Genomic DNA, 27302 nt, shown 5'->3' with positions numbered 1-27302 from the left:
TGGATTTCCCAGGGGTCGCTTAGAAGTCAGCATCTTGTGAGTTTGGTTAGAAAGTGTCAAGTCCTCAGGCCCTAGCAGATCAACCTGAAGGAACCGATGATGTTCAGGGGCCTCCAAAGCTGACGTGGGCCTCGGTGACCCCTTAGGACACTTGTTTAACAGGACAGCAGCCCAGCTCCCCGGGCATGTCATTAGCTGCAGCATATTGTATTGGAGTTTCTGCCTCCTAGCCCCTCGGGGACAGGGATCTGGCAGGGAGGGGCTTGACGCTGTTTGCCTTGAACTCTACACAAGGGAGGAAACAGTAATGAAAATATCAGAGGAGGGTATTTAGCCCCCTGAACTCTCATCTTGAATCTGCCACGTAATCACCCCTTTCTTTCCTGTTCCCCATGATTTTTCCTGGGGGAACCTACTTTCCCTGTAGCTCCCCCAATATACAAAATGAACACCTCTATGGGTAACTTCTGTCCTGTGGTCCGGAAGGTGACTTCTGTTCTTTGTTGGTTGTTATGGTGCAGCTGGCAAGCAGTGGAAGAACCCTGGCTGGGAACTTGGGTCTCTGTGGTCAGTTTGGCTGACGTCATAGAGAGGCCCTGGGGTTTGGGATTGTATAGGTGGGGAGGGTCCACAAGAACAAAAACACTCCCCCACCCTTGAAGGACACACAAGGCATGATGGGTGGCTTGTGCACAAGAGCGCTTAGCTGTAACTACCACCCATAGCCGCTCAGTGTGGGAGATGGGGTGTGGGGGGGCAAGACATGTGCTTGATGAGGGCTGTGCTGGGGATAGGAGCCTGGGAGGCTATGTACAATCAAATGCCAAGTTTTAAGATCACTTAGAACCACACAAACAGGGGAAGAGTGCCGGGAACTGAGCGTTTGCTCACGGGTGGGGACTGTGGAACCCAGTGGTCCCCCGCCTGGAACCTCACTCAGCAGAAGCTCAAGGCCTGACTCCTCAGAGCTGAGCATGGGCGTCTTTCCTCTGGCTGCGATTATCTGATCACTGATGCTTCTTCTTCTACGATTCAGGAAGTGCTTATCTTACAGAGCTCCGTACCATTACCACTGGCTTTCAGACCTGGATACCTACTGAATTTCGACCATTCTATTTTAAACATGACTGTTTAAAATAAGCTGTGTGAACGAACCCTCTTCTGCTTGTCAAAAAGAAGAAACGGTTGTTTCAAGATGATGGTTTTCCATATGTGCAGGGTTATCAACGTCATCATAGTCATCTTCAGGCTCAATATAGCTTGGGACAGCCATTGTCTTCTTATTTCTAACTTTATTTACTGATGAGTATGCAGCTGGTGGCCAACTTGGGGTTTCCTGTGGGGCTAGAATACACAAAAAGGTATTAAATGCAAAGCTATTGTGTGTTTATATATTTTTGACCAAGTGGCTCTGCATGATTTTCATGGGTTTCGGTGATCCTCCCACTTCTTGGTGGACCAGATCCCCATTTTAAAGAGAAAACTAAAGCCCAGACATGACACAGTCTCAGGCTCACCCAAGTGAGTAAGTGGCAAATATTGGTCAGACATCTTGACTCCCGTGCCTGACTGCACTGCAGTAGGAACCATGAAACAGAAGTTTAGACAAGAAGCTGAGCAGAGCTAGTAGCCAAATGAGTAGTGTTGTGTTTATAGATACTAATTCTCATAAGGAAGTGATACAAACCATACTTCCTTTTGGGCACATCCCTCACAGTGACTTACACTGCTTTCCAGAACTATCTATAATTGCTCATGTCCACCATCCCTCTGTTAAGAAGGAGGTGGGCAGTGGTGTTTTCAAAAGGTGGAATTAGTGGAGGATGGGTACTTAGCAAATGGACTAAAGTGGTAGGAAACAGATAGTGAAACAGCTCAGCTCCACCTTTGGTGGGGCCTGGAACTGCCTCACCGCAATCTCATCTTTTCCTAAGAGAACCAGAAAAACAACCACCATTTCATTTCACGCAAAGTTCTGCAGTTAGATCCAAGTTCATCTTCAGGGTCCAGCAGTCACTAGCTGTGTGGCCATGAGTAGGTCGCTTAACTTCTCTGTGCCTCAGTGTCCTCTTCTGTCAGAGGGACATAATAATGTACCGGCCTCATATAGGTATTGAGAGGATTAAATGAGATAGTACCTATAAAGTGCCTAGCATGGGACCTGACACACAGTGCCTGCTCAATAAATGTTAGCTAATATTATGATTTATCCATTCATTTAAAACATTTTCATCCATTATCTACTAAGCTCCAGGCACTGTTCTTAGTGGTGGGTAAACAGTGGTGAATAAGACAAGAAAGGCACCTATTTCCTAGAGTTTATATTATAATGGAGGAGATAGATAATGAACAAATGAAGGATAACTAAATAAGCCCATTTAGGATTATTGCCATAAGGCTCATAAGGAAAATTAGCAGGATTTCTTTATATAGGATGGTCAGGAATGGCCTCACTGAGGTGGTGACATTTGAACTGACACCTGAAAGGTGCGGTAAAGCCAGCTCTGTATACAGCTTAAGGAAGAACACTCCAGTCAAGGGAACCAGGCAGAGTTTTTCTGATAGGACGTCTGAGAGGCCCAGTGTTCCTTTATACCCATGCTGCAAGCTGGAATTTGAATATGAATTCACACATTGAATATTGGAAGCATTGGTACTTATTCTGCCCCCTTAAAACTTAGTTCATCTCTTTAAAACAGGTTGCTGCCATCTGCAAATTCCAGTGTTATAGATTGAATGTGTGTGTCCCCACAAAATTCATATGGTGAAGCTCTAACCACCAGTGTGGTTATATTTAGAGATGGGGCCTCTAAGGAAGTAATTAAGGTTAAATAAGGTCATAAGGGTTTGGCCCTGACCCAATAGTACTAGTATCCTTATAAGAAGAGACACCAGAGAGCTCTCTCCCCTCCATGTGAGGACACAGGGAGAAGGCAGCCATCTGCAAGCCTGGAAGAGTCCTCACCAGAAACCAGATTGGCTGGCACCTTGATCTTGGACTTCTAGCCTCCAGAACTGTGAGAAAATTACTGTTGTTTAAGCCACATTGTCCATGTTATTGTTTTATGGGCAGCCCAAGCTGACTAAACACCAAGATAACTTTATTATTCTACCCTGAATGAGACTGTTATCAGCAAAATACACTCACAGGCAACTTCTGGAGAAAGCACACCCCTGGGTGGCAGAGGGGGTAACTGAACTGAGAATTGACTGGTAACATTCCTGGAAGAGAGGAAGAAGAGGAGTCAGTGTTTGGTTTTGACCACGCCTCCTGATTTAAAAGAAAACATCAAGGAAAGTGGATAGAGTTGAACATTCAAATCTTGGTCCCTGAAAACTGGAAGCATTTCCTTCCCTTTCTAGGTCTTGTATCCCATTTGTAACTGGCACTCTAAAGAAACCATTTCCTTTAGCCCAGGGACCAGCTGGATTTGAGGGAAGGGAGTTGAAGTACTGTAACTTAGAGCTCATCTTCCTGGGTCCATCTGAGCTGGATTAGAAGGGGGAGGTAAGCACCAGGTGTATTTTGATTTGAAAAACAGATGTACTCCTAATGCTAAATGTACACACACCATGTGACAGCAATACTGGGTATATATCCTGCTGATCACCAAAAGATACGTTATAGAATGTTCATAGCAGCGTTATTCATAACAGCCCCAAACTGGACGCTACCCAAATGCCCATCAGCAGTAGAATGGATAAATTCATCATGGTTCACTCCCACAGTGGAATACTCTATGGCAATAAGAATGAACAATCTAGGGCTTCCCTGGTGGCGCAGTGGTTGAGAGTCTGCCTGCCGACGCAGGGGACATGGGTTCGTGCCCCAGTCTGGGAAGATCCCACATGCTGTGGAGTGGCTAGGCCTGTGAGCCATGGCCGCTGAGCCTGTGCGTCCGGAGCCTGTGCTCCGTGACGGGAGAGGCCACAGCAGTGAGAGGCCCCCGTACCACAAAAAAAAAAAAAAAAAAAGAATGAACAGTCTACGACTACACACAATGAATCTCACAAAAAAAGGCTGAGCAGAAGAAGCTGAACACCAATAACACATACTGTCTAATTCCATGTATATGAAGCATAAAAAACAAGGAAAAACAAGCCTATACTGTTTCAGGTAGTGGTTATCCTTGGGGTTTGATGGCTGAAAGGGAATATATGGGGCTGAGGAGCTGGTAATTTTGTTTCTTGATCTGGGTGTCACCTATCGGCTCTGTTCAGTTTGTGGAAATTCATTGAGTTGTACCCTTACCATGTGTACTTTTCTGTTTATATTATACTTCAGTAAGAAGTTTTAATAAAAAGATAGACTCCAAGAAAGCTTCCTTACCCAGACCCCCCATCCCCTCTGTGTACTCTGATTTCCAAACTGGTACTAGATTCTTCTGAGCTGAGTTTTGGCCTCCTGTATGTGCTTAAGTCCCCTGGAATGCAGAAGCGTTGCTGGGGTGAGTGGAGAAGGGGACATGTGGCTAGAGCGCCATCAGTGACCTCACTCCACCCCTCCGTGGCTCTTCCCGGGAGAGGAGGGACATTTACCTGACTTGGGGAAAAATCTAGCTTCTCCCACTTTCTCCTCCAGAGCCGGCCTGAATGCCTAAAGCATATATTCTGCTTGAGTCATCGCCATTCAGAGAAAGGGCCCTGCCCTGTAGGGGAGACCTGAGGCTGTCCAGGACTGCCTATGTACCATGCAGGAAAGTTTGCCTGTTTTGAATTAGGAAGCAAACTTGGCCATGGAGAAGAGCCACATTCTGCAATGCCAGTTTTATCCTCAATAAAGGCAGTACTTTGGTTACCTAACTGCAGGATACATTTGTCTGACTCCTCAAGGGGATCAGAACTGGTGGGAAGAGATCGATTATTTGCTGAATCCCCTGAGCCCCAATGAAAGTCACTTTAGAATGACTTTATATTTTTGTTTTTTAATTTATTTGTATTTTTAATAAACATTATTTATTTATTACAATTTTTACTTAAAAATTTTTTTTGGCCACACCATGTGGCTTGCAGGATCTAGTTCCCTGACCAGAGATTGAATCCAGGTCCTCGGCAGTGAAAGCACAGAGTCCCAACCACTGGACCGCCATGAAATTCCCTGTGCATACGTTTTAAAGAAAGGACTGGCCCTTGACCACCTTCTGGGAGATAATCTCTAAACCCTTGGAATATCCTGCCTGATAAGAGTGTCTTTGTATTAAGGGGCCTTGGGCTAGCCAGATAGTTTATGCTAACAATGTGACTGATGGTGAATGCCTGCTGTGTTTGCCAGGGACCCTGGGTCTTTCTGTATCAGTTTGGCCTCAGGAGACAATTAGCTAAAGTAGGTCGTGCAGGCCCTCCTTGCCTTTGTGACTTGCCCTGATTAAAAACGCTAGAAACCAAGGCTTGGGTGAGCTTCTCTGGTTGGCAATGCTTCACACATCAGTGTTGGGAGAATTAAGTGCAGTCCGTGTGACTCCCCTGGAAGAGGACAACTGCCCTGGACTCCACCTTATGTGCCTTTTCCTTTGCTGAGTTTAATCAGTATCCTTTCGCTGTGATAACCTATAACCTTTTCTGGGTCCTGTGAGTACTTCTAGCAAATAATCCAGCCTAAGGGTGGTCTTGGGGACTCCCCCCCCCCACAGAGATAGCAATCACAAAGCCTCAAAGATATCAGAAAATACAAAAGTAATGCAAATGGCATATTTTTATTCAGCACAATAGCTTTTAGAAGACTCTACTTGTAATCCAGCTAAAGAAAAGAAGGGTAAACCTAACCCTGAGTGGTGGGCCCAGAACACAGCGCCCAACCTGTGACCTCTATCAAACTAGACGAGACTTGGGAGGACTTGGAGAGCAGAGAGAGCCAGGTGGTGCCCTGCACCCCCAAAGCCCTGAGGTCTCTCCCCTTACAGTGGGGAGAGTCGGCAGACACGATATTTCCTTGGGATTTAAAGCACACTTTCTTAGCACAGGCACAAGAATGGAAGTGAACAGGTGGTTCTTGAAATTAAAAAGCAGAAGTGTTCCCCCCCACTTACTCATACATCGTTTCTTCATCTCTCTGCTTTTGTTTCAAGGGCTTGGCAATTTCCCATTTCTTGCCTAAGGAAACAAATAAGCATATTCATTTAGGAAGAGTTATCAAAAGTTGTGATTTTTAGACTTTAGAAGAGATCAGAGACCCCCGGCAGTTTCAGGACATGTGGGAGAAGAGCCATCCAGAGGAAACAGACTTAGGGACACAGAGCTCATAAGTGATAGAGCCAGAATTTTTTTCTTATAGATGTAGTTATATTTTGTTTTATTTTATTTTATTTTGGCTGCGTTGGATCTTCGTTGCTGCATGCGGGCTTTCTCTAGTTGCCACAAGGGGGAGCTACTCTGTTGTGGTGCGTGGGCTTCTCTTCATGGTGGCTTCTCTTTTTGCGGAGCACAGGCTCTAGGCGCGCAGGCTTCAGTAGTTGCAGCATGTGGACTCAGTAGTTGTGGCTCGCGGGCTTAGTTGCCCACGGCATGTGGGATCTTCCCGGAACAGGGATCAAACCCGTGTCCCCTGCATTGGCAGGTGGATTCTTAACCACTGGACCACCAGGGAAGTCCTAGAGCCAGAATTTTACACAGGCCGTCTGACCACAGAGCCTAGGCACTATCCAATGTGGGCTGTGCCTGTTTCCTCATTGCCTAGTACTATATCTACCTAGCACGTAGCTGGCATTCAGAAATACTGGTCGAGTGAACAGCCAAAAGTATGGCTGGGAGGAAATGAGATAAAGAATGGGAAAAGCAGTTTGTAAACTGTGACATGCGGAAAGCAGTTTGTAAACTGTGACATGCTGGACATATAAGTTATTATTAATTATAACCTGCTTGTTAATAGGAGTGGGTCAAGTTAAAAGAGAATAGGTAAAGATTTTGTTCAGGATCATATTTTTGTCCATATCTAAAAATGAAATGTTTTAAAAATGTATAGAGAAAAATAGGGGCTAGAATACACTTTTTGTATTAAAAAAGACTAATTACCGGGCTTCCCTGGTGGCGCAGTGGTTGAGAATCTGCCTGCTAATGCAGGGGACACGGGTTCGAGCCCTGGTCTGGGAGGATCCCACATGCCGCGGAGCAACTAGGCCCGTGAGCCACGACTACTGAGCCTGCGCGTCTGGAGCCTGTGCTCCGCAACAAGAGGCCGCGATAGTGAGAGGCCCGCGCACCGCGATGAAGAGTGGCCCCCGCTTGCCACAACTAGAGAAAGCCCTCACACAGAAATGAAGACGCAACACAGCAAAAATAAATTAATTAAAAAAAAAAAGACTAATTACCATCAAGGGGTGGAGGGGAAAGGACATTGAACAGGCAGCCCAGTGAACCTGCGTTCTGGTTCCAACTCTGCTACCAATTCCTAGGAGACCTCAACCAAGGATCTGCCTGTCTCTGAACCTTAATTTTCTTATCTCTAAAAAGAGATTGAGAAGAATGACAAAAAGTTTTCACTTCTTGAACAGCCCTGACCTTTCAGCACTGGTTCAGCAGGATTCTGAGGCTGTGTCCAGATGCAATGAGAGGACAGTGCCTTGATCATGGAGGGATGCCTGCCCAGGTTGCCCCAGGGCAAGATGGCTGTACCTCTCAGTGTATTTACCATCCCCAGGTGTACTCCAGGCCTAAGTCATTATGTAAAGGGATAGGATCTCAAGAAAACACACCATTGAATCAAGGGTTTCATGTTTCTGGAGATGAATGGTAAAGTAGAAACCCACTTGTAGATCATCTAAAGTTACATTTATCCTCCAAGAAGCTGCTTATTTATGTCCGAGAATGCTAAGAACCTCTATCCGAGGCAGATGTAATACCAGAAAATTCAGAGTATGGTCTTAGAGTAGGCAATCATAGTGGTCAAACATGTTGATCATGGAATGAATCCATTTTTCATGCCTCAAGACATTTTTTAGACCACTTTATTGGGGAATGATTGCCATACAAAAAGCTGTACGTATTTCATGTATGCAACATGTATACAACTTGACATGTTTGGAATCAAGACAGTTTTTGACATTCCATGGACTTGTACTCTCTTTCAAGTCTCAGAGATAGGATGCTGTGATTGGCAGCCACACTGAAGAGAGATAGCATTAGTGCACAGTGTGCCCTGAAACAGATTCTGCTTTCACCCAAACCGTTGGAGCTGGAAGAGTTCTTGGAGATTAGGTAACCTCCCTCCCTTCACTATGCAGAGGGGGAAACTGAGGCTGAGAGACACAAATTAGTGGCAGGGCTAGGACTCAAACCCAGAATGCATGATGCTAAATCCAGAGTTCAGCCTATACAGGCCCAGAACTAATCTTTTGCCCTAAAGAAGCCCTAATACGCTGATAACCACCTCTCCCCTTCCCTACCTCCACCTGCCCAAACGAGATGGTCGTTACCTTGTCTAAACAGACATCTACAGACACAGAACAGGAAGATGCTCAGGCCCACGCAGACAAAGATGATGGCCACAGCCAAGATGATCCAGAAATTGTCCCTCCACCAATCCATTGCCATGGGATCCTGAGAAGAATGGAGACAGAGGAATGAGGCATAAGTGAAAGGCTTCCTGGGGCGGTGGGGGCAGTTATCCACCATGTTGTGCAGTTGCATCTGCTTAGGGACCAGGCAGGCACTGGTTCACAGTCAAACCCTGCTGATTAGCAGCTAGGAGACCTCAGGCAAGTGACTTAACCTTCTCCAAGCCTCAGTGTCCTCATCTGCAATATGGGAGTGATATTGTCTACTACTTCACAGGGAATTTACAAAGATTAGAGGTAAGACTTGTACTTATTAGTTACTCTAGAAACTGTAGACATATTCACTGTTCTTTCTTATACTGTTAAACATGCAGCAGGAAGGGAAAATGCCCTTTAAAGCAATAACTCTCTGCAGTTGTTTTAATATTGAAGGGGGCAACATAGACTTAATTCATAAAAGGGGAGATATAATTTTGAGAGCTTTTTTGGTTTTTGAGGTGGGGGTTAGAAAAATACCTTGATGGGTCTCTTTGAGTGAGGCATGGTCAGAGGGAGAAAGTAAAGATGCAAAGCAAACTGGATTAGTAACAGGAACTTGGGGGCTAAAGCCTGGCTGACTAGAGAGGAGGAGAGTCTGGGAAGAGGGTCAGAGCAGAGGGAGAGGTCACGAAGAGAGTAGGTCTTAAATGTTCTTCCCACAAGAAAGAAAAAGTAATTCTGTGATGTGATGGAGGTGTTAGCTATAACACTGTGGGGGTAATCATTATACAATATGTAAGTGTATCAAATCAACAGGTAGTATGCCTTTAAGTTATGCAATGTTATGTGTCAATTACATCTCAATAAAGCTAGGAAAAAAAAAAAAAGAAGAGAGCAGAAAGTTGGAGCATCAGTAGAAAGTCCCCTTGGTGGAAAATGACCCATACGTTTGTAGGAAAGTTACATCTAATATTCAGTCTTCAATTGTTGCCTGTAAAATGCTATGCTGTGATTGTCTTTTCCCATCAAATCTTCAATAAAATTGGACAACAGAAGCTTGTATAAACAGAACCTGGGGAGAAATGACATGTGTGTAGTGGTTTTTCAAGCCAGGGGTGACACACGGGCAAGTAGAACAGCAGCTGCCAGGCTCCAAGTGACGGTGGGGAGCAGGCTGCAGTGTTGACTCCTAGGAGTGACCTCCAGGAATTCAGGGAGATCTTGGGGCGGGGCTGGGCTCCACTCATCTGTGGAATGGACACTTTGCTAGTTCATTTAGATGTTAAAATAAAAATGATTCTTGGAGCTTTCCTGGTGGTGCAGTGGTTAAGAATCTGCCTGCCAATGCAGGGGACATGTGTTCGAGCCCTGGTCCGGGAGGATCCCACATGCCGCGGAGCAACTAAGCTCGTGTGCCACAACTACTGAGCCTGAGCTCTAGAGCCCGTGAGCCACAACTACTGAGCCCGCGAACCACAACTACTGAAGCCTGGGCACCTAGAGCCCGTGCTCCACTACAGGAGAAGCCACTGCAATGAGAAGCCCGTGCACCGCAACAAAGAGCAGCCCCCACTCGCCGCAACTAGAGAAAGCCTGCGCATAGCAATGAAGACACGACACAGACAAAAAAAAAAAAAAAAGATTCTTGAGGCCTGGGAGATATCCAGACATGTCCTGGTTAAATGAGAATCACCTTCCTGTGTCACCATTTAGGCAATGGAAACTCACCCATGCATATTCATGTACTGCCATTTCTGATTCATGCTTTTGAGCTATTATTAACAATGTCAGTGGGGACCCAGGCAGGAGGCCAAGGAACAGGGGCCAAATTAAGCTGCTGCTAAAGCCATTATTACTACAAAGACCTAATGACTTGGCTTACTATTTAAACATGTGTTTGTATTCCTGGCGTAGCGTCTTCATTTATTAAGTTGTTATATAACGATTTGGATTTTTAGTTGCAAACGTTTCTTTTGTGAAGGTTTGGCTTGATCTATATAATGTTCTTTGGCTATTCAGAAAGTTATATGTGGCAAACCAATCACGTGTAACTAGTACTCTTCCATAAACATGATTCTGCAGCTTACTTTTTGTTCAACATTATGTTTTTGTCATTTATTGATGTTGGTCGATGTGATGGGGATTCACTCTTAAGGGAATGAAGAGTATCACCCCCACAAAGCATGCACTCAGCAGATGTTTTCCTGTAGATCACCTTCTCAGGGTGCACAAAAGAACGCAAGAGAGGAAGAAGAGCAAAGGGAAAAAGGAAGACTGTGGAGAATGGAAACTTGGCTCTCAGCAGGGGCCTGTGAAATTTGGTTATGCAGAGCCCAGTGTGGTCAAAGGGCACTGGACTTAAGAAGATGCCACATATCAGAAGGCAGCCTCTTTGTTCTTCAAACCTAAATTGGAATCTCACCTTCTTTAGCTCTAGGGAACCAGTTAGATAAATAGATACATAGATACATGGAATGATGGATGGATGGATGGATGGATGGATAGATAGACAGATGGACAGAAACTTCTTCCCTCCATTTTCTCATTATCTTATTTATTTATTTCTATTGAACTATAGTTGATTTACAATACTGTGTTAGTTTCAGGTACACAGCAAAGTGATTCAGTTTTATATATATATATATATACATATATATATATAAAATATTATTTTTCAGATTCTTTTCCATTATAGGCTATTAGAAGATGTTGAATATAGTTCCCTGTGCTATACAGTAAATCCTTGTTGTTTATCTACTTTATATATAGTAGTATGTATCTGTTAATCCCATACTTCTAATTTATCCCTCTCCTCCTTCCCCTTTGGTAGCCATAAGTTTGTTTTCTATGTCTGTGAGTTTGTTTCTGTTTTGTAAATAAGTTCATTTGTATTATTTTTTTAGATTCCGCATATAAGTGATATCATATAATATTTGTCTTTCTCTGTATGACTTCCTTCACTTAGTATGATAATCTCTAGGTCCACTCATGTTGCGGCAAATGGTGATATTTCATTCATTTTTATGGCTGAGTAATATTGCATTGTGTATATATACCACATCTTCTTTATCCATTCATCTGTTGATGGACACATTCTCTTTTCTCTTATTTAAATGTCTCCTGGTTCTAGGTCTAATTTTCCCCTCATATTTTCTATCTCTTCATCTTTTTCTTTTACTCCCTCATATTTTCTATCTCTTCGTCTTTTTCTTTTACTCTTGAAGGATTTCTCCAACAAGAAACATAAACATAGTCTTTAGAGCTATAGAAACCGGACATAGAGTTAAAAGCTGTGCATCTGAAGAGTATGACTGGACGGGAGGAGGGAAGTGGGAGACCAGGCAGCTGTGACTTTTCACTATAAACCCTCTGAATTCCTTGATTTTTTTAACTTTTGCATTTACTTTGATAACATTGAAAAAAGGGCCAGTTAACCATATAGCGTAGCTTCCTATTGTTCAGATTTCAAGTTCAAAGAAATTTTATTCTCATCAGATTCTTGGGGAAGAAAGAGGAAGTAGGATGATGTCAAAAAGTGAAACTATGGGTCACTTTTCAGAACTATGCAGAATGGTAAGCACTCTGCAGTTTTTTTCTTACAAATCGAATGGATTTGAATTGCCATCAGGTGTTTCACATGTGTTCAGTGCGCCAAGCATTCTGCAAGTGCTTTCTCATTGCTTGCCTCATTTCATCCTCACCACCATAGCCGTTTCTAGACAGGGGCCTGAGACAGAGGTGAAATGACCCGCCCCAGGTAGGAGGGAGGGCGGAACGCTTTCTCTCTGTGTCACAGGGCCTTCCTCTGTTGATGTTAGTTATGATGCCTCCAGATCATCAAGGAAAGGCCAAATGGGGGTCAAGATACCTTACTTTGAAAGGAGCACTGGTGTGGTAGTGATATGGTGGTGTGAGGGCCCAAGGGATTCCTTAGAATGAATGATCAGGGCCCACAGCTGAGAATGAAAGCCCCAAGTTCCCCACAATCTAAGATCAGAGAAATAGCACTCTTCCTCATGGACTGCTGGCAGAGGCCTTTTCAACAGAACCAAGAAGAGCTTGTCTTCTTGGAAGAATGCAGCTGAGAGAGGGGGCCCACGAGAACCACATCCCGTTCCCAGTTAGATGTTCTCTGGACGACCAGGCTAGTTTAATAGCCAGGGTGTCCCCAGAGAGGGGACAGGAGCTCTGGGAAGAGATGGCAGGGAGTATGGCCAGTGGGGAGTGTGTCACGGCTTCATGGTCAAGTTCAGGTCCTGGAAAGGTATGGAAGCTGAATCCCACCTGTGTTGCCAGGCCTGGAGTAGATAAGGCTGTGGGGCACAGACCTCCTGAGAGCTACTGAAGCATGGGGCAAAGAGGTGTTTACATGAAAGGATGCTGGCAGCCAGCCCAAAGATGCAGCTGAGTCTCTCAAGGGACCACAGGGGACCTCTCAAGGGCCAGGGGTTGAGTCTCCACCCAACACCACAAACTTGATCAGCAGCAATGGCCCAGTGAGGGGAGACTTCCTGGGGAAAACTGTCTGTCCCTGTCTTTCCTCCTCAATCTCATACCAGGGAAGTAAATGCGGGGAAGCTAAGGAGCTGAGACAGCCCTCACTCCTCTCTCTACTCCCCTCCTTGGGCAAAGGGGGGAGCTTTGAGTCAAAGATAAGAGGGAAGTTTTCATTTTTATTTACTTGGCTGCGCCGGGTCTTAGTTATGGCACGTGGGCACCTAGCTGCAGCATGTGGGATCTAGTTCCCTGACCAGGGATCGAACCTGGGCCCCCTGCATTGGGAGCGTGGAGTCTTAACCGCTGGACCATCGGGAAGTCCCAAGACGGAAGTTTTTAAATGAGCATGACTAAATTTTTAAAACGGAAATGAGGCTGCTTAGTAATCAAAAGTAACTTAAAAGTTTTGGAATTGGACTGAAATGTCACTGGGGGAGGTGGGAGCCTAGGCAGCAGCAGTCATTAGAAATAAAGTGTATTTGTTTGCTATGGCTGCTCCAACAAATTACCACAGATGCAGTGGCTTAAAACAACACAAAAGTATTATCTTATAGCTCTGGAGGACAGAAGACCAGCATGATGCCACTGGGCTAAAATCAAACTATGGGCAGGGTTGGGTCCCTTCTGGAGGCTCCACTAGAGAAGCCAGTTCCTTGCTCTTTTCATCTTCTGGAGGCCACTTGTGTTCCTTGGCTCGTGGCCCCTTCCTCCATATTCAAAGCTAGCAATGTTGCATCTCTCTGACAGTTCTTCCCTGGCCACATGTGACCTCCCCTTGCCTCCCTCTCCTGCTTACAAGAACTCTTGTGATTACATTAGGCTCACCTGGATAATCCAGGATCATCACCCCATCTCCAGGTCAGCTGATTAGCAACCTCAATTGCACCTACAACCTTAGTTCCCCTTTGCCATGTAATCTGACATATTCACAGGTTGCAGGAATTGGGATGTGGACATCTTGGGGTGAGTGGGGCACCACACGAATCACTTCATCCTCATACGGCAATAAGATTCTAGTTAAAGTTGTTCCATGGGTTTATACATTTTAAAATTTCATTTTTTTTGCCTTCTATTGATGTCTCCAGAAGGAAAAAAGGTCAGTGATAATTCTGCCATCTTTGACCAGAAGTCCACCACAGAGTGCCCGATGTTGCTGACCCAGTGAAGAAGCAGTGGAGACCTGCCACAAGGCTGGGGACAGACGGGGGTCTCTTATGAAAAGAAACATTTATCAGCTTGGTGTCAGCCTGGCAGAGTAAAAAGAGCACAAACTTTGGCATCAGACAGAGCTGAGCTACAATCTTAGATTAGTCAATCTAGACTTAAACTAGTCTAGTTAACTAGACTAGTTAAATCTAGTCTTAGACTAGCTGTGTTGCCTTTAGCAAATTGCTTAATCTCTCTGAATTCTCTATTTTTATCTGTAAAATGGGGGTAATAAGAACACCCCCAGTACCAGGTTATAATAAGGATTAAGTGATAACATGTATATCACTGGTTCTCAACATTGGCCTCCCATTAGAATCATCTGGAGAACTTTACTAAAACAAACAAACAAAACCCCAGTGGCCAGGCTGCAGGTTGGGAACTTCAGATATTCCTCAAGCTCTTGCCCTGGGGTCTGATACACCAAGGCCCTTGATAGCTAATAACTAAAAGCAGCTCCCATAGTTCTCTTACTCTTCCTTCTTCCATTTATGGTGTCCACCAGATGCTCCCCCAGTTGACAAGACTGAGGTCAGGCCCTGCAGCTCCCTGACCTCCTCCCGGCAGCCAGGACACCTCACCTGTACTGTGGACTCAGGTCCTCACCCTCCCATGGCCTGGGACCTGCTGACCTATGGTTCAGGGCTGGACCAGTCTGAGGTCATATGAAGGTTCTCAAGGCCGGACTTGGACTCAGAGATAAGGCAGGGCCCTGTGAGCCAGAGTGGGGGCCCATGGTACAGTATAGACCAGAAGAGGGTAGGATCCAGTGTGGCCCCAGAGCTGGGGCAAGAACTTGAGGAATATCGGAAGTTCCCAACCTGCAGCCTGGAGATTGGGGTTTTGTTTGTTTGTTTTAGTAAAGTTCTCCAGATGATTCTAATGGGAGGCCAATGTTGAGAACCAGTGACATACATGTTATCATTTAATCCTTATTATAACCTGGTGTTGGGGGGTGTTCTTATCACCCCCATTTTACCATAACAGAACTGAAAGCAGAACCCTCGGTCAAGAAATTCCAATATTGACAAGACCTCAGCTTTTAGCTGTGACTTGTTCCAAATCATAAGAACCTCAATATGAAAATGCATTTTTGAAAAGTAACATACATTATGTGCTACTTTACCATGAGTTCAACCACTCTATAAGGCAGGTCATAATTATAATCCCATTTTACAGATAAGAGAATAGAAACTTAGAAGAGTTCAATTAACTTGCCTAAGGTCACAGATCTAGTAAGTGGAAAAGTCGGAAGCCAAACCCAGGGCCCTAAATTGTGACCACCAAGCCAGAGCTTTGGGAAATGTATTGAAATGCAGATACCAGAGTCCTATGTCCCTATTCTATCTACTCTCAGGTCTGATTTGTGGGTCTGTTGTGGGACTCGGGAATCAGCATTGTTAACAAGCACTCCTATTGGTTCTCAGACCTCGGGGAGGAACACTGCATCCAGCCAGCCTGCAGAGCCCCCAGCTGGGGCAGGTGAGGAAGCTGGAGGCTTGTTCCCTGCAACATTCATAGGCAGTAGCAACAGCAATCGAGTAGAATGAAAGCACTGAAAAAGACTCCTTGGACTTCCCTGGTGGTGCAGTGGTTAAGAATCTGCCTGCCAATGCAGGGGACACGGGTTTGATCCCTGGTCTGGGAAGATCCCACATGCCACGGAGCAACTAAGCCCGTGTGCCACAACTACTGAGCCTGAGCTCTAAAGCCTGTGAGCCACAACTACTGAGCCCCCATGCCACAACTACTGAAGCCCACGCACCTAGAGCCCGTGCTCCGCAACAAGAGAAGCCACCACAATGAGAAGCCCGTGCACCACAACAAAGAGTAGCCCCTGCTTGCCGCAACCAGAGAAGAGCCCGCAGGTAGCAACGAAGACCCAATGCAGCGAAGAATAAAATAAATAAATTAAAAAGAAAAAGACTCCTTGAACCCAAAGACCTATCCTGTTTGCTTGTCACAGTGATGATGGAATTCCATCATCAAGTCACTCTCTTCAGAGCAAAGTTCCACGCTCCCTCCTCTCCCCACTTTCCATTTGCCTGGGTGTGCCAGACACTGAGGAAGAGGAACTGATTTTTACTAGGGTATGAATGACTTGAGTGGAGCCTCAGGATTCCTTCCCCAGGGCGCTGGCAGGAGCAGGGGCATCCTAGAATCCTATCCAGAGTCCTTAGAGGATAGTCATAACCGAATATGACATAGGAATGAAGTTCCTACCGGACTGACAAGACCCAGGAAGACCCTGTTGTCTGGCCATAGTCCTCTCTGCTTGTCGGGCCCCTCCCTGCTTCACAGATGCTCCCCGCTCCAGAGCTCAGTGTCCTGCACTCTCTCCCCCGCTTTCTCCTCAGTCATCCTGTCCTCAGGACAGACTCTGCATCTCATTCCCTCCTCTGATAACAGCTTAAAGGGAGCTCTGGTCAGCCTGATGAAAGCCCAGAAGGCAAGGGAAGCCTGAATTTCAAGAAGGAAGGAAAGTGAGCTTGTTTGTTTAAAATGCAGAGAGTCAGCGTGTTTATATACTGTGAAGGTGTCAGGAAAGAGGGCAAAATGAAATATAGGGATAGAAGAGAGAGCAGGAGCTACCTTCAGGGGCCCAGATGGAAGAGTCCACTTTTGAAACGGAACAAGGGTGGAGAGAGGGCTGTGCTGCTCAGGGGAACCAGACTGGGGTGGGGGCAGGAAGCTGAGAACTCATACCCGAAAGCTCCCATTCTCTCTGAATTAGGAAGAGTCAACAGGCGGGGTGCCGGGTTGGGGGAGGGGCAGACATCCCTGCCTCCCCGCAATATGTTATGATCAATATGCTAAATGCATTCTTCCTCCATCTGAGCCTGCCTACTCTTACTGTAACAGCTGTCTGTTGACTTATTTGATGTTCATTGTCTGTCTCCCACACTGGCCCGTGAGCTCCAGGAGAGCAAGGGCCTGGCTGCTCCTTTTCCCACTCTTTCTAGTGCCTAGGACATCACCTGGAGCGCAGTAGGCGCACCATACGTATCTGAGAATATACGACTGAATGACTGATGCCCCGGCCTTTTCCCCCTCTTTCCTCCGCCATTGCTGTTGGCAGACTTCCCCTCTAATGATGCAGAGCAGTAGGTGGTTTGGATCCAGGGTCTGAAATTCGAGTACTGGGCATCCTAATTCTAAAGCACCTCACCTGGACACGCGACCTTGGGCAGGCTCCCTGCTCTCCTCCTGCCTTTGGCTGTGGGCGTCAAGCAGCTGGCTGGGAAGCCGAGGCCAGGCAGACGTTGCAGGGTGGAGTGGCAGCTTCTTTCTTGTCTCTGCTGAGTCCTCCAGTAGCCTAAGGCACTCGATTCTGGGTAGTGTCAGGGTAGGAGAGCAGGCTAAAAGCAACCACCACCCCAGCTCTGACTCTCACTTCCCCAAAAGGCATTTCCGGGGACTCAGTGACAGAAATCACATTCACTGTCCATCACAGGGAATTCTGGAGACTTTATTTATTTAGGTTTAATTTATTTAGGTTTATTTATTTAGGGTTTATTCCGGAATCTGCTTTTTTTTTTCCTTTAACCAGGTTCCTCTAAGACGTAGAATTTACAGTGTGACAGCTACACATATATTCACATAAATAAAACACATTTCAGGGCTTCCCTGGTGGTGCAGTGGTTAAGAATCCGCCTGCCAATGCAGGGAACATGGGTTCAGTCCCTGGCCCAGGAAGATCCCACATGCTGCGAGCAATTAATCCTGTGCGCCACAACTACTGAGCCCACGTGCCACAACTACTGAGCCAGTGTGCCACAACTACTGAGGCTGCATGCCACAACTACTGAAGCCCGCGTGCCTAGGGCCCATGCTCCGCAACAAGAGAAACCACTGCAATGAGAAGCTTGCGCACCACAACGAAGAGTAGCCCCCGCTCACCGCAACTAGAGAAAGCCTGCGCACAGCAACAAAGACCCAACGCAGCCAAAAAAAAAAAAAAACCCAAAAAACAAAAACACATTTCGCAAAATGTCTTTAGGACACGCGATGCACTCCAACTAACATTTTCTCACCTATACTAGCCCATTTCCTGAGTGTAAACCCCCCAATTTATTTCAAAATGGTCATGCCCTGTGTATTAAAAAACTCGAGTTTTTCTCATGAAAAAGAAATGATCTGAAATAGCCATGAGTCCCAAAAGGTGTGGGTAGAATGCATGTGTTGGGGGAGAATTAGAATTTCAGAAAGTTGGAGTTGGAAGAAGTCTCTGTGGGAAGAGGCAGACTTGTAAACAGCTTAGCAGGAAGATGGGGAGACCTGAATATGAATCCAGCTCCTCACTCCTTGCTATTAAGGGCTTTGTGGACTTGGACACAAATCCCTCTGCCCGAGGCCTGCACTGTCCAAGACAGCAGCCACTGGCCCTGTGAGGCTATTCCACTGAGCACTGGCTAGATGGCTAGTCGATGCCGGGATGTGCTATAAGTGTGAAATACACACTGGAGTTCAATATTTGGTACAGAAAGAAGAACATAAAAGATCTTATTAATAAACAACCTGCTGTATAAAAAAATAAATAAAATTATTTTAAAATTTCATTAATAAATGCTTATCTCAATTACATGTTGAAATGATAATATTTTGGATATAGTGGGTTAAGCAAAATGTATTATTAAAATTAACTTCAGCTTCCCCCCCACTTTCTAATTTTTCCCCCCAGTTGAAAGTCCCCCCCTCGCCCCTCCTGCTCACACTCAAATTCTTAGGGTTACCATCTGGGCATTACTATACTTACTTACTGGTGTCAGCTCAAACATTGTAACACTGTGTAAAAACAGAATGGAATTCAACAGCAGAATGGATAAATAGGCTGGTATAGTCATACAATGAAATGCTACCCAGAAATTTTAAAAAATGAATTCCTGATACACACAGCAGCATAGATGAATCCTGACAACATTACAGTAAGTGAAAGAAGCCACATTTGAAAGAGTACAACCTGTATGAGTCTCTGTGTATGAAGTTCAAGAACAGACTAAACTACTGTGATAGAAATCAGAATAGTGGTTTCAATGGGGGCAGAAAGGATCTGGTTGGAAAGGGCACAAGGTGATGGAAATGTTTACATCTTGTTATGCAATTGTCAAATGTACTGAATGGTACATTTAAGACCTAGGCACTTTATTGATAATTATACATCATCAAAAAATAAAAATAAAAAATAGAATGAGGGCTTCCCTGGTGGCGCAGTGGTTGGGCGTCCGCCTGCCGATGCGGGGGACGCGGGTTCGTGCCCCGGTCCGGGAAGATCCCACATGCCGTGGACAGGCTGGGCCCGTGAGCCATGGCCGCTGGGCCTGCGCGTCCGGAGCCTGTGCTCCGCCACGGGAGAGGCCACCGCAGTGAGAGGCCCGCGTACAGCAAAAAAAAAAAAAAAAAAAAAAAAAAAAAAAAAAAAAATAGAATGAGCTGTCTTTCAAGCACTTAGCTGGCTGGACAGGGAATGAAGTTTGCTGGTAGGAACTGGATGGAGACTGTTGAATTCCTCTGGGTATTGGGGCAGGGGGGCGTCTGGAGTTCTGGGGGAGAATGGGAGGAGGAGAGGAAGGGAAGCCAGCTGAATGGTTGGAAAGTGGGAGAAGCATCTGGTGGAAGATGATCAGGGATGGAGTGGCCAAAGGGTCAATGGCATTTTAAGAACAGGGCTGTATTATGTCATTTTGCAGTGGTTTGCATTGCTGCATTAGAAACTTCCCCTATGGCCCCCATCCAATCTTTAGTAAAGTCTACTGCATCTGCCAATGCGTTGGTACACAGTTTTGTTTTGGTGATGTGGGGAGTGAGGGAATGACTGAGTTTCATCCTTGGGTCAGTGCACTATGGAACAGAGGCTCACCCACAGGGGCTCAGAGCCGGGCTGGCCATGGGAAAGTGGAGGCCTCCTGGGGAGCCCACAGAAATCTGTAGGAGGGCTTTGGACTTCGCAGGGCATGGAATGAGGGTTTGAGCTTCTCTCCACCTAGATCTCAAGGGTCTGGGAGATTGTAGACAATATCGAGGCTACACTTGCAAGTCAGCTTGAGCAGTGCTTGCCTGAATTCGCCTCTTGTTCCCAGATTGTCACTGCCCAGGCTCAGTGAGGCCAAGTTCCCACCTGGCCACTTCACTGTTGTCAGCACCAGAAATGGCCATGTGGATAGTTGATGGCCACTTAAAATCCAACTGTGGCTGTGGAAGGGCAGGGCAGTGTAGTAAAAGGAATTCAGCCTCTCTTCTCCCTCTCTCTATCCTTCCATTTCTGTGAAAGGCTAAATATAAGGCCTAGAGAACTAAGAAGGAGAAGGCAAGCCAAACATATCCTTTTTTGCACATGCTGCCTTCAGTATGACAGCTTATCACACCAGCTCTCAGATTAATCTTGTCATCTGGTTTATTTTATTACAGGGCTTGACTCTGTTTCACATTGAAATATTGACACATTCACCCATCATAGTTTATTGCTCCCCTGGCCACAGTTAGAAACTACATCTATTTGCTAGCAAAAAATGAAAGATAATCACAAAATCCTATCCTGGTAAAGTTGTAGTGAAACGGACCCCCCCACAGGGCCAGTGGTAGTATACACTGATTTCTTTTTTTAAAAACTTTATTTAATTTATTTATTTTTGGCTGCGTTGGGCCTTCGTTGCTGTGCTCAGGCTTTCTCTAATTGCGGAGAGCAGGGGCTACTGTTCATTGCAGCACACAGGCTTCTCATTACGGTGGCTTCTCTTGTTGTGGAGCACGGGCTCTAGAGCACAGGCTCAGTAGTTGTGGCACACGGGCTTAGTTGCTCCGTGGCATGTGGAATCTTCCCGGACCAGGGATCAAACCCATGGCCCCTGCATTGGCAGGCGGATTCTTAACCACTGCGCCACCAGGGAAGCCCTAAACATTGATTTTTATATATTTATTTATTTATTTATTTATTTATTTATTTATTTCATTTTTGGCTGCCTTGGGTCTTCGTTGCTGCGCGCAGGCTTTCTCTAGTTGCGGCGAGCAGGGGCTACTCTTCGTTGCAGTGTGTGGGCTTCTCACTGCAGTGGCTTCTCTTGCTGTGGAGCACGGGCTCTAGGCTCATGGGCTTCAGTAGTTGTGGCACATGGGCTCAGTAGTTGTGGCTCGCAGGCTCTAGAGCACAGGCTCAGTAGTTGTGGCGCACGGGCTTAGTTGCTCCATGGCATGTGGGATCTTCCCGGACCAGGGCTCGAAACCATGTCCCCTGCATTGGCAGGTGGATTCTTAACCACTGCACCACCAGGGAAGCCCCTACATTGATTTTTTAAAGTTTTTTTGGAAAGAAAATAGTAATACATTTGAAAATGGGCTTCCCTCCATCTTATAGCATTACTGGAGGATATGGCTGGAGATGGCTGGGAGAGAGCACAGAAAAGTGAATTTTGATTGTTTAGTGTGTGAGAGTAGGATCCTTCTTTCTTGCCCTGCCACCCAGCCTTGCTGTGAGGCATAAAGCAAACACAGTTTCAAAAATTTAGGTATCACATTTTATAAGAGCTTCTGCTCCCTGCTCCCAAATAGGTTGATATTCTAGTATCTTTGAGATATTCTGGGTGATGTGAGCCTTCCAGAGCTGCAGATCATTCAGGCTTCCTCGTAAGTTTATCCCAGAATTTCTACAACCCAGGAGTCCTTCCCCGGGTCCAACTAAATCACCTCTTGCTGTTGCTTACTTTTTCTTATTTGTTTGGCTCTAAGAATGTGGAGGGAAACTTGAACCTGTCGCTCAGGGGCTCTTTGGCAGGAATGCTGGTGTCATGTTAAGTAGATGAAGGGGGTCAGGGAGGCTGGTGCCTGATGACAGCGATGACGTCTGTATTTCTATGTCTAGAACGTACTTACATCAAAATAAAACATAGATAACTTTCCAAAACAGCTACACCTGAGAACAAAAAGACTGGCAGGCAAGACAGCAAACTCTTTACTGTGATTATTGTAAGGTCGTGGGATTTGGGGTCATTGTTTCCCCTATTGCTCGGCAGTTTTCTAATTTTCAGAAAGGGAAAAAAAGATGCTAAAAAAAAAAAAATTAAAAAGAAGCTCCCAGGGCTTCCCTGGCGGCGCAGTGGTTGAGAGTCCGCCTGCCAATCCAGGGGACACGGGTTCGTGCCCCGGTCTGGGAAGATCCCACATGCCGCGGAGCGGCTGGGCCCTTGAGCCATGGCCGCTGAGCCTGCGTGTCCGGAGCCTGTGCTCCGCAACGGGAGAGGCCATAGCAGTGAGAGGCCCGTGTACCGCAAAAAAAAAAAAAAAAAAAAAAAAAAAAGAAGCTCCCAGGCTTTGTCTTCTCCAGGCTCAAGAATCCCCACTTTTTTTTTTTTTTTTTTTTGTGGTACGCGGGCCTCTCACTGTTGTGGCCTCTCCCGCCGTGGAGCACAGGCTCCAGACGCGCAGGCTCAGCGGCCATGGCTCACGGGCCCAGCCGCTCCGCGGCACGTGGGATCTTCCCGGACCGGGGCACGAACCCGTGTCCCCTGCATCGGCAGGCGGACTCTCAACCACCGCGCCACCAGGGAAGCCCCCAAGAATCCCCACTTTTGATGCTTCCTCAGAGGTCCACCCATGCAAAGGGACCAGGAAAGGGAGTGGCTTTAGGGACAACTGATGCATGAGAAAGTGGAAGGGAAAAGGACAAAGCCGAACCCAGGTCTCCTCCGCAGTAATTTTTTCCAGGGGTCAAGAGCAGACTGCTCAATTGAGATCTGACCCCAGCCCAGCACACCTTGACCTTGAGGCCTCTGAAAGGCAAGATGCCTTAAAGATAAATCCCTGAATGCCAGAGACACAGTGACAAAGACACCAAGGCTGGTGGTGTTCATCCACGGGTTTCAAGATGTAGCCCAGAGTTCACATAGTCAATGCCTCAACTCCCACCCCGCCTCCAGCACAGACCAATTAGGGTCCTCTCACAGGTCAGTTACCCAAACTCGCCGTCAGAATCCAGAGACCGATAACAACCCTCTCGCAGTACACACCTCTCGCTCTCGGTCATTACGTCATTTCATCCTGAGAAGTAGGCCTCTTCATGGCCCCACCATACACACAAGGAGATGGAGGCCCAAGGAGGTGAAGTGATCCTGAGGTCACCCAGCCAGGATCAGCAGGGTGGGCTCTTCAAGGCCAGTGTTTCTCCAGCCCCACCCAGCGGTCGTCCCAAGGCCCTAGGCTACAATCCCCCAGCCCAAGCCCAGGTGGTCACTCGCACTGACACAGGCCCAGGTGCTTACTAAGTTGCAGGAGGTCCAGCTGTAAGCGGCTGACGGACCAGCAGTGCTCTGAGTGTCGTGGCCAAGTGCAACTGGGGAGAAGTGGTTCCTTGCCCACAGGCTTTCCACCCACCCGAGCCATGAGTGCCAGCCTGACCACACTTCCCCTTTCTGCTCAGCCCACCGGGGAGAAGCCCAGGCACCGTCACCAGGCAACCAATCCCTCTTCCAAGAAAGCTGACTCCTGAGGCCTTCCAGAATCTTCTTGCTGCCCCTGTGCTCCTGCAAGTCCCACTGGCGGACGTCCTGGGGTGGAGGGATCAGGCCCCAGGGTGGAGGGGGTTAGGGTCGGGGGGGCGTCCCCACAGATGAGCCTGCCCTGAGCAGCCCAGAGCTCCAGAAAAGCTAAAGGAGCCTGACTTCCACCCAGGCTCAGAGACAGACCTGGGTGAGAAACCAGTTCACGTGTACCAATGCCATCCCACAAGGAAAACAGCTCTCACAAGCCCCGGGAGCCCTGGCACTGCTGACCCAGCTTCTGCTCGGGGAGGCGAGGGGAGCCTCCTGTTTCTGAGGGTGTGTGACAGGCTGCATCAAGAAATGGGTCCAGCGGACCCCTGGACTCAGTTGCCTTTCCACAGCACCACCTCTGAAATGGGGGCCGGCGGTGGGGAAGCCAACCGACCATTTGGTGGGCTTGATTGTGCTGACTGAAATGAGTGGTCACGTCAGTAAAAAGAGCCAAACTGGCATGCATTGTGTCTGCCTGGGGTGAACAAGTTATGATTATTCCCAGCCATAATGATGATGCCCTGGGATGTCTGGTAAACGTTTAACAACAGGCTCTCCGGAGACAGAAAGATTCCTGGCTTGTAGTGTTTGCTCATTTCCATGATGTAAATATCCCCACGGAGGCCAATTTCAAGCTACCAAAAGGGGTCACTGGACTTGGCATTGGGAGGGGACGCACACAATTGGCTGCTCACCACAGAACTGATAAATCCCATTAGGGAGCAGCTGCTGGGGACTAGGGCCCGGAACCGGTGCCCTTATCTCACCCCATCTTCACTTACCTGGAAGATTATTGTCTCCATTTTACAGGTGAGAATATCGAGGCTCTGGGAGGTTACATCATGAATCAACACTGCACAGCCCGGGAAGGACCTTCAACCCAGGTCTGTCTGTTTGCAAAGTCTAGGTTCTTTCTTATTAGGGTCGATCCAAAGCTTAGCGGCTCAAAAACTTCTCTAAGAGCAAATTGTCAATGATCTTTTGAAAAGTGAATAAATGCTTCTGTGCGTAGACTCATCTTCTGCTACCAATGTGGTGACTCCTTGGTTTGTGTTTCACTGACTCATCCAATAAGCGATTTTGCTAAGCCTTTGGGACGGCTGTGTTCAGCTGTAATGCAGTGAACTTGATAAACCTACTGCTTCGCACGATGCACTTGTCACAGCACGTTCAAGTGGGGCTGTTAGGAGATCCAAATGCCAGACTCAGTCTGCCAACAACTTCCTATGTGAACCCCTCCCCTCCCTGAGCCTCAGTTTCCTCGTTTGTAAAATAAAAGAGTTTGATAAACATGAAGGTGCTTCAGAGATTGTACCATAAATCACTCTCCCGTTATTGTCTGCTCTCCGCAGCTGGGACAGGGCACCTCCTCAACTATCCTCCGCAACCCGGGCACCCAGCACGGTCCTGGGCACAAAAGAAAATGCCTGATCGATATGCGTCGACTGAAAAAAGAAGCCAAGTAGTCTACAGGGAAAAGAAGTGAGTTACATACTCCAAAGGAGGCAACTTCATTCTAGCAAACTTGAGGGCCTACTTTGCCAGGTCCTGTGCTGGGTGGTATGAAGGCCAGAGAGAAGAAACAGACCTAGTGCCTGTCCTCAGGGAAGCCTCTCAAGGTGTAGGAAGAAGGTGGAAACATAATATAATGCTGGTGAGGTTCAATGCCCTTTGCTTTGTGCCAGGCCCTATGCTCACGTGTCTCTGCTCAGAGCTGAGCAAGTTGTCCCTGGGGGAACCCATGATCTTCAGGACAGAAGGGCACGTAACTAATTACTATTGAAAGCAATGAATACTGGTGCCATGTGAGCACAAAATGGGAGGGCTGAGAGGGCATTCGAACTGGGCCTTGAAGGACGTGTAGGAGCTCACCAAGTGGAGATAATATGGAGAGACCAACCCAGAGTGTTTGGACAGCATCAGGTGGTTGTGTGTCTGGTGGGGAGTGAACGTGTTGGCAGAGGGAGGCTGAAAGCAAAGTTTAGGGCCCCCACCAGGTCATTTGGACCTACCCACTTCCTTGCCGTCCACACTCTTCCGCTGGCTCCACCACTGTCTTCCCACAACAGGAGGAGGACAGGAAGTCGGGGTGGTCTGTTTGGCCTTCCTTGCGCACATCTGAAATGCTGTCTGCTGGCCTGGGTAGCTAAAGACATCCCTGCAGGAGTCAAGGCACCCTCTGGTGGTCATCTGTGGAGCTTTCCTCTCCTCAGGATTCAACTTCACCCTGTGGTTCAAAGTATCAAACTACCTTAAACTGAAAGAAAGGAAAGAAAGGGAAAAAAAAAGCAACAGTTCTCTCTCTTTTTTTTAAAAATTAATTAATTTATTTATTTTTGGCTGCGTTGGGTCTTTGTTGCTGTGCGCAGGCTTTCTCTAGCTGTGGTGAGCAGGGGCTACCCTTTGTTGCGGTGCGCGGGCTTCTCATTGCAGTGGCTTCTCTTGTTGCAGCACGGGCTCTAGGTGCGTGGGCATCAGTAGTTGTGGCATGTGGGCTCAGTAGTAAGCAACAGTTATTATTTTGGTCAGGCTGGACCATACTTTGGAGGTCAGGGTGGACAGATAAGATGTTCACCACTTAAAGCCATAGAACTGGAGACCATCAGACTAGAGGAGACTCAGAAGGGGATCTAATCCATTCCTCGCCCCACGATTCAGTGTCCTTGTCAACATCCTGCCAGGTAGCACACAGCTTCTGCTGTGTTGTTTCTTCTCCCTAAGGCATCCAAGCCACGTATAAAATGAAGGTCTTACCCCTTGTGCCACTTCACAAGTGTCAGTTAACCCCTTCCATGAGCAACAACTGAGGTCAAGTATGTATGGGGTCATATGGACAGAAATAACATATCTAGAGGCTGTGATTTCTGCCTTCTGATCGCTTAAGTGCTGACACAGGGAAGAAGTTTCCACTTGTACTGCGTGGCATCAAAACAGAATCAGAACCAATGGGTGGAAGCAAGCCCTTGTGGTGTCAACTGGCACCTTGGAAGGAGTGGTCACTGAAGGGTGGAGGCCCCGAAGCTTAATAGTGTTTGATACCTTGAACCATAGGGCACAGTTGGGCAACCTGGTACAGTGGAAAAAGCACTCAATTTGGCAAACTCAGATTTGAGTGAGATCCTCCCAAATACATCTTGAGTGGCTTTTTCCACTGAACCAGGGTGCTGATGTCCTGAAACAGGGTGGCATGACTTGGATGGAAAGCTCTTTTATTCATGGTTTTAACCCTTTCTCCTTCCTACATTCTTTTTTTTTTTTTTTTTGCGGTACGTGGGCCTCTCACTGTTGTGGCCTCTCCCATTGCAGAGCACAGGCTCTGGACGCGCAGGCTCAGCAGCCATGGCTCACGGGCCTAGCTGCTCCGCGGCACGTGGGATCTTCCCGGACCGGGGCACGAACCCACGTCCCCTGCATCGGCAGGCGGACTCTCAACCACTGCGCCACCAGGGAAGCCCTCCTTCCTACATTCTTATTGAGCCCAACAACTTCATCACCCTATGGTTCAAAGTATCAGACTACCTTAAAGATTTAATTTTTAATTTATTTTTGGCTGTGTTGGGTCTTTATTGCTGCACGCTGGCTTTCTCTAGTTGCGGCAAGTGGAAGCTACTCT

The 27302-nt window shown here is 46.9% G+C and overlaps 1 protein-coding gene across 1 annotated transcript; it reads right to left on the bottom strand.

Moving 5' to 3' along the window:
* On the bottom strand, window positions 1-24506 carry SCIMP (SLP adaptor and CSK interacting membrane protein). Its single transcript, XM_081217985.1, has 6 exons — window positions 24472-24506; window positions 8409-8532; window positions 6027-6090; window positions 3149-3222; window positions 1156-1344; window positions 1-285 (listed from the first exon to the last, which is right to left on the bottom strand). Exons 1-5 carry the CDS (start codon window positions 24490-24492, stop codon window positions 1169-1171), a joined length of 459 nt encoding a protein of 152 aa, XP_081074111.1. The 5' UTR covers window positions 24493-24506; the 3' UTR covers window positions 1-285; window positions 1156-1168.
* Between the last annotated feature and the right edge of the window lie 2796 nt (window positions 24507-27302).

This window comes from Mesoplodon bidens (genome assembly GCF_964165515.1).
Source record: "Mesoplodon bidens genome assembly, chromosome: 19".
Taxonomy (NCBI): domain Eukaryota; kingdom Metazoa; phylum Chordata; class Mammalia; order Artiodactyla; family Ziphiidae; genus Mesoplodon; species Mesoplodon bidens.
Note: the sequence above shows the minus strand (reverse complement) of the source record. Positions and strands in the feature narration are given on the sequence as shown.

What these genes read in the sequence shown, in the direction of transcription:
- SCIMP (XM_081217985.1), bottom strand. Translation starts at nt 24,492, where the DNA reads ATGGAGACAATAATCTTCCAG. An exon ending in TGGAGACAATAATCTTCCAG is followed by an intron (nt 8,533 to 24,471) that starts GTAAGTGAAGAT and finishes CATTCTTCTCAG; the next exon opens with GATCCCATGGCAATGGATTG. An exon ending in GATGAAGAAACGATGTATGA is followed by an intron (nt 3,223 to 6,026) that starts GTAAGTGGGGGG and finishes CCTCTCTTCCAG; the next exon opens with GAATGTTACCAGTCAATTCT.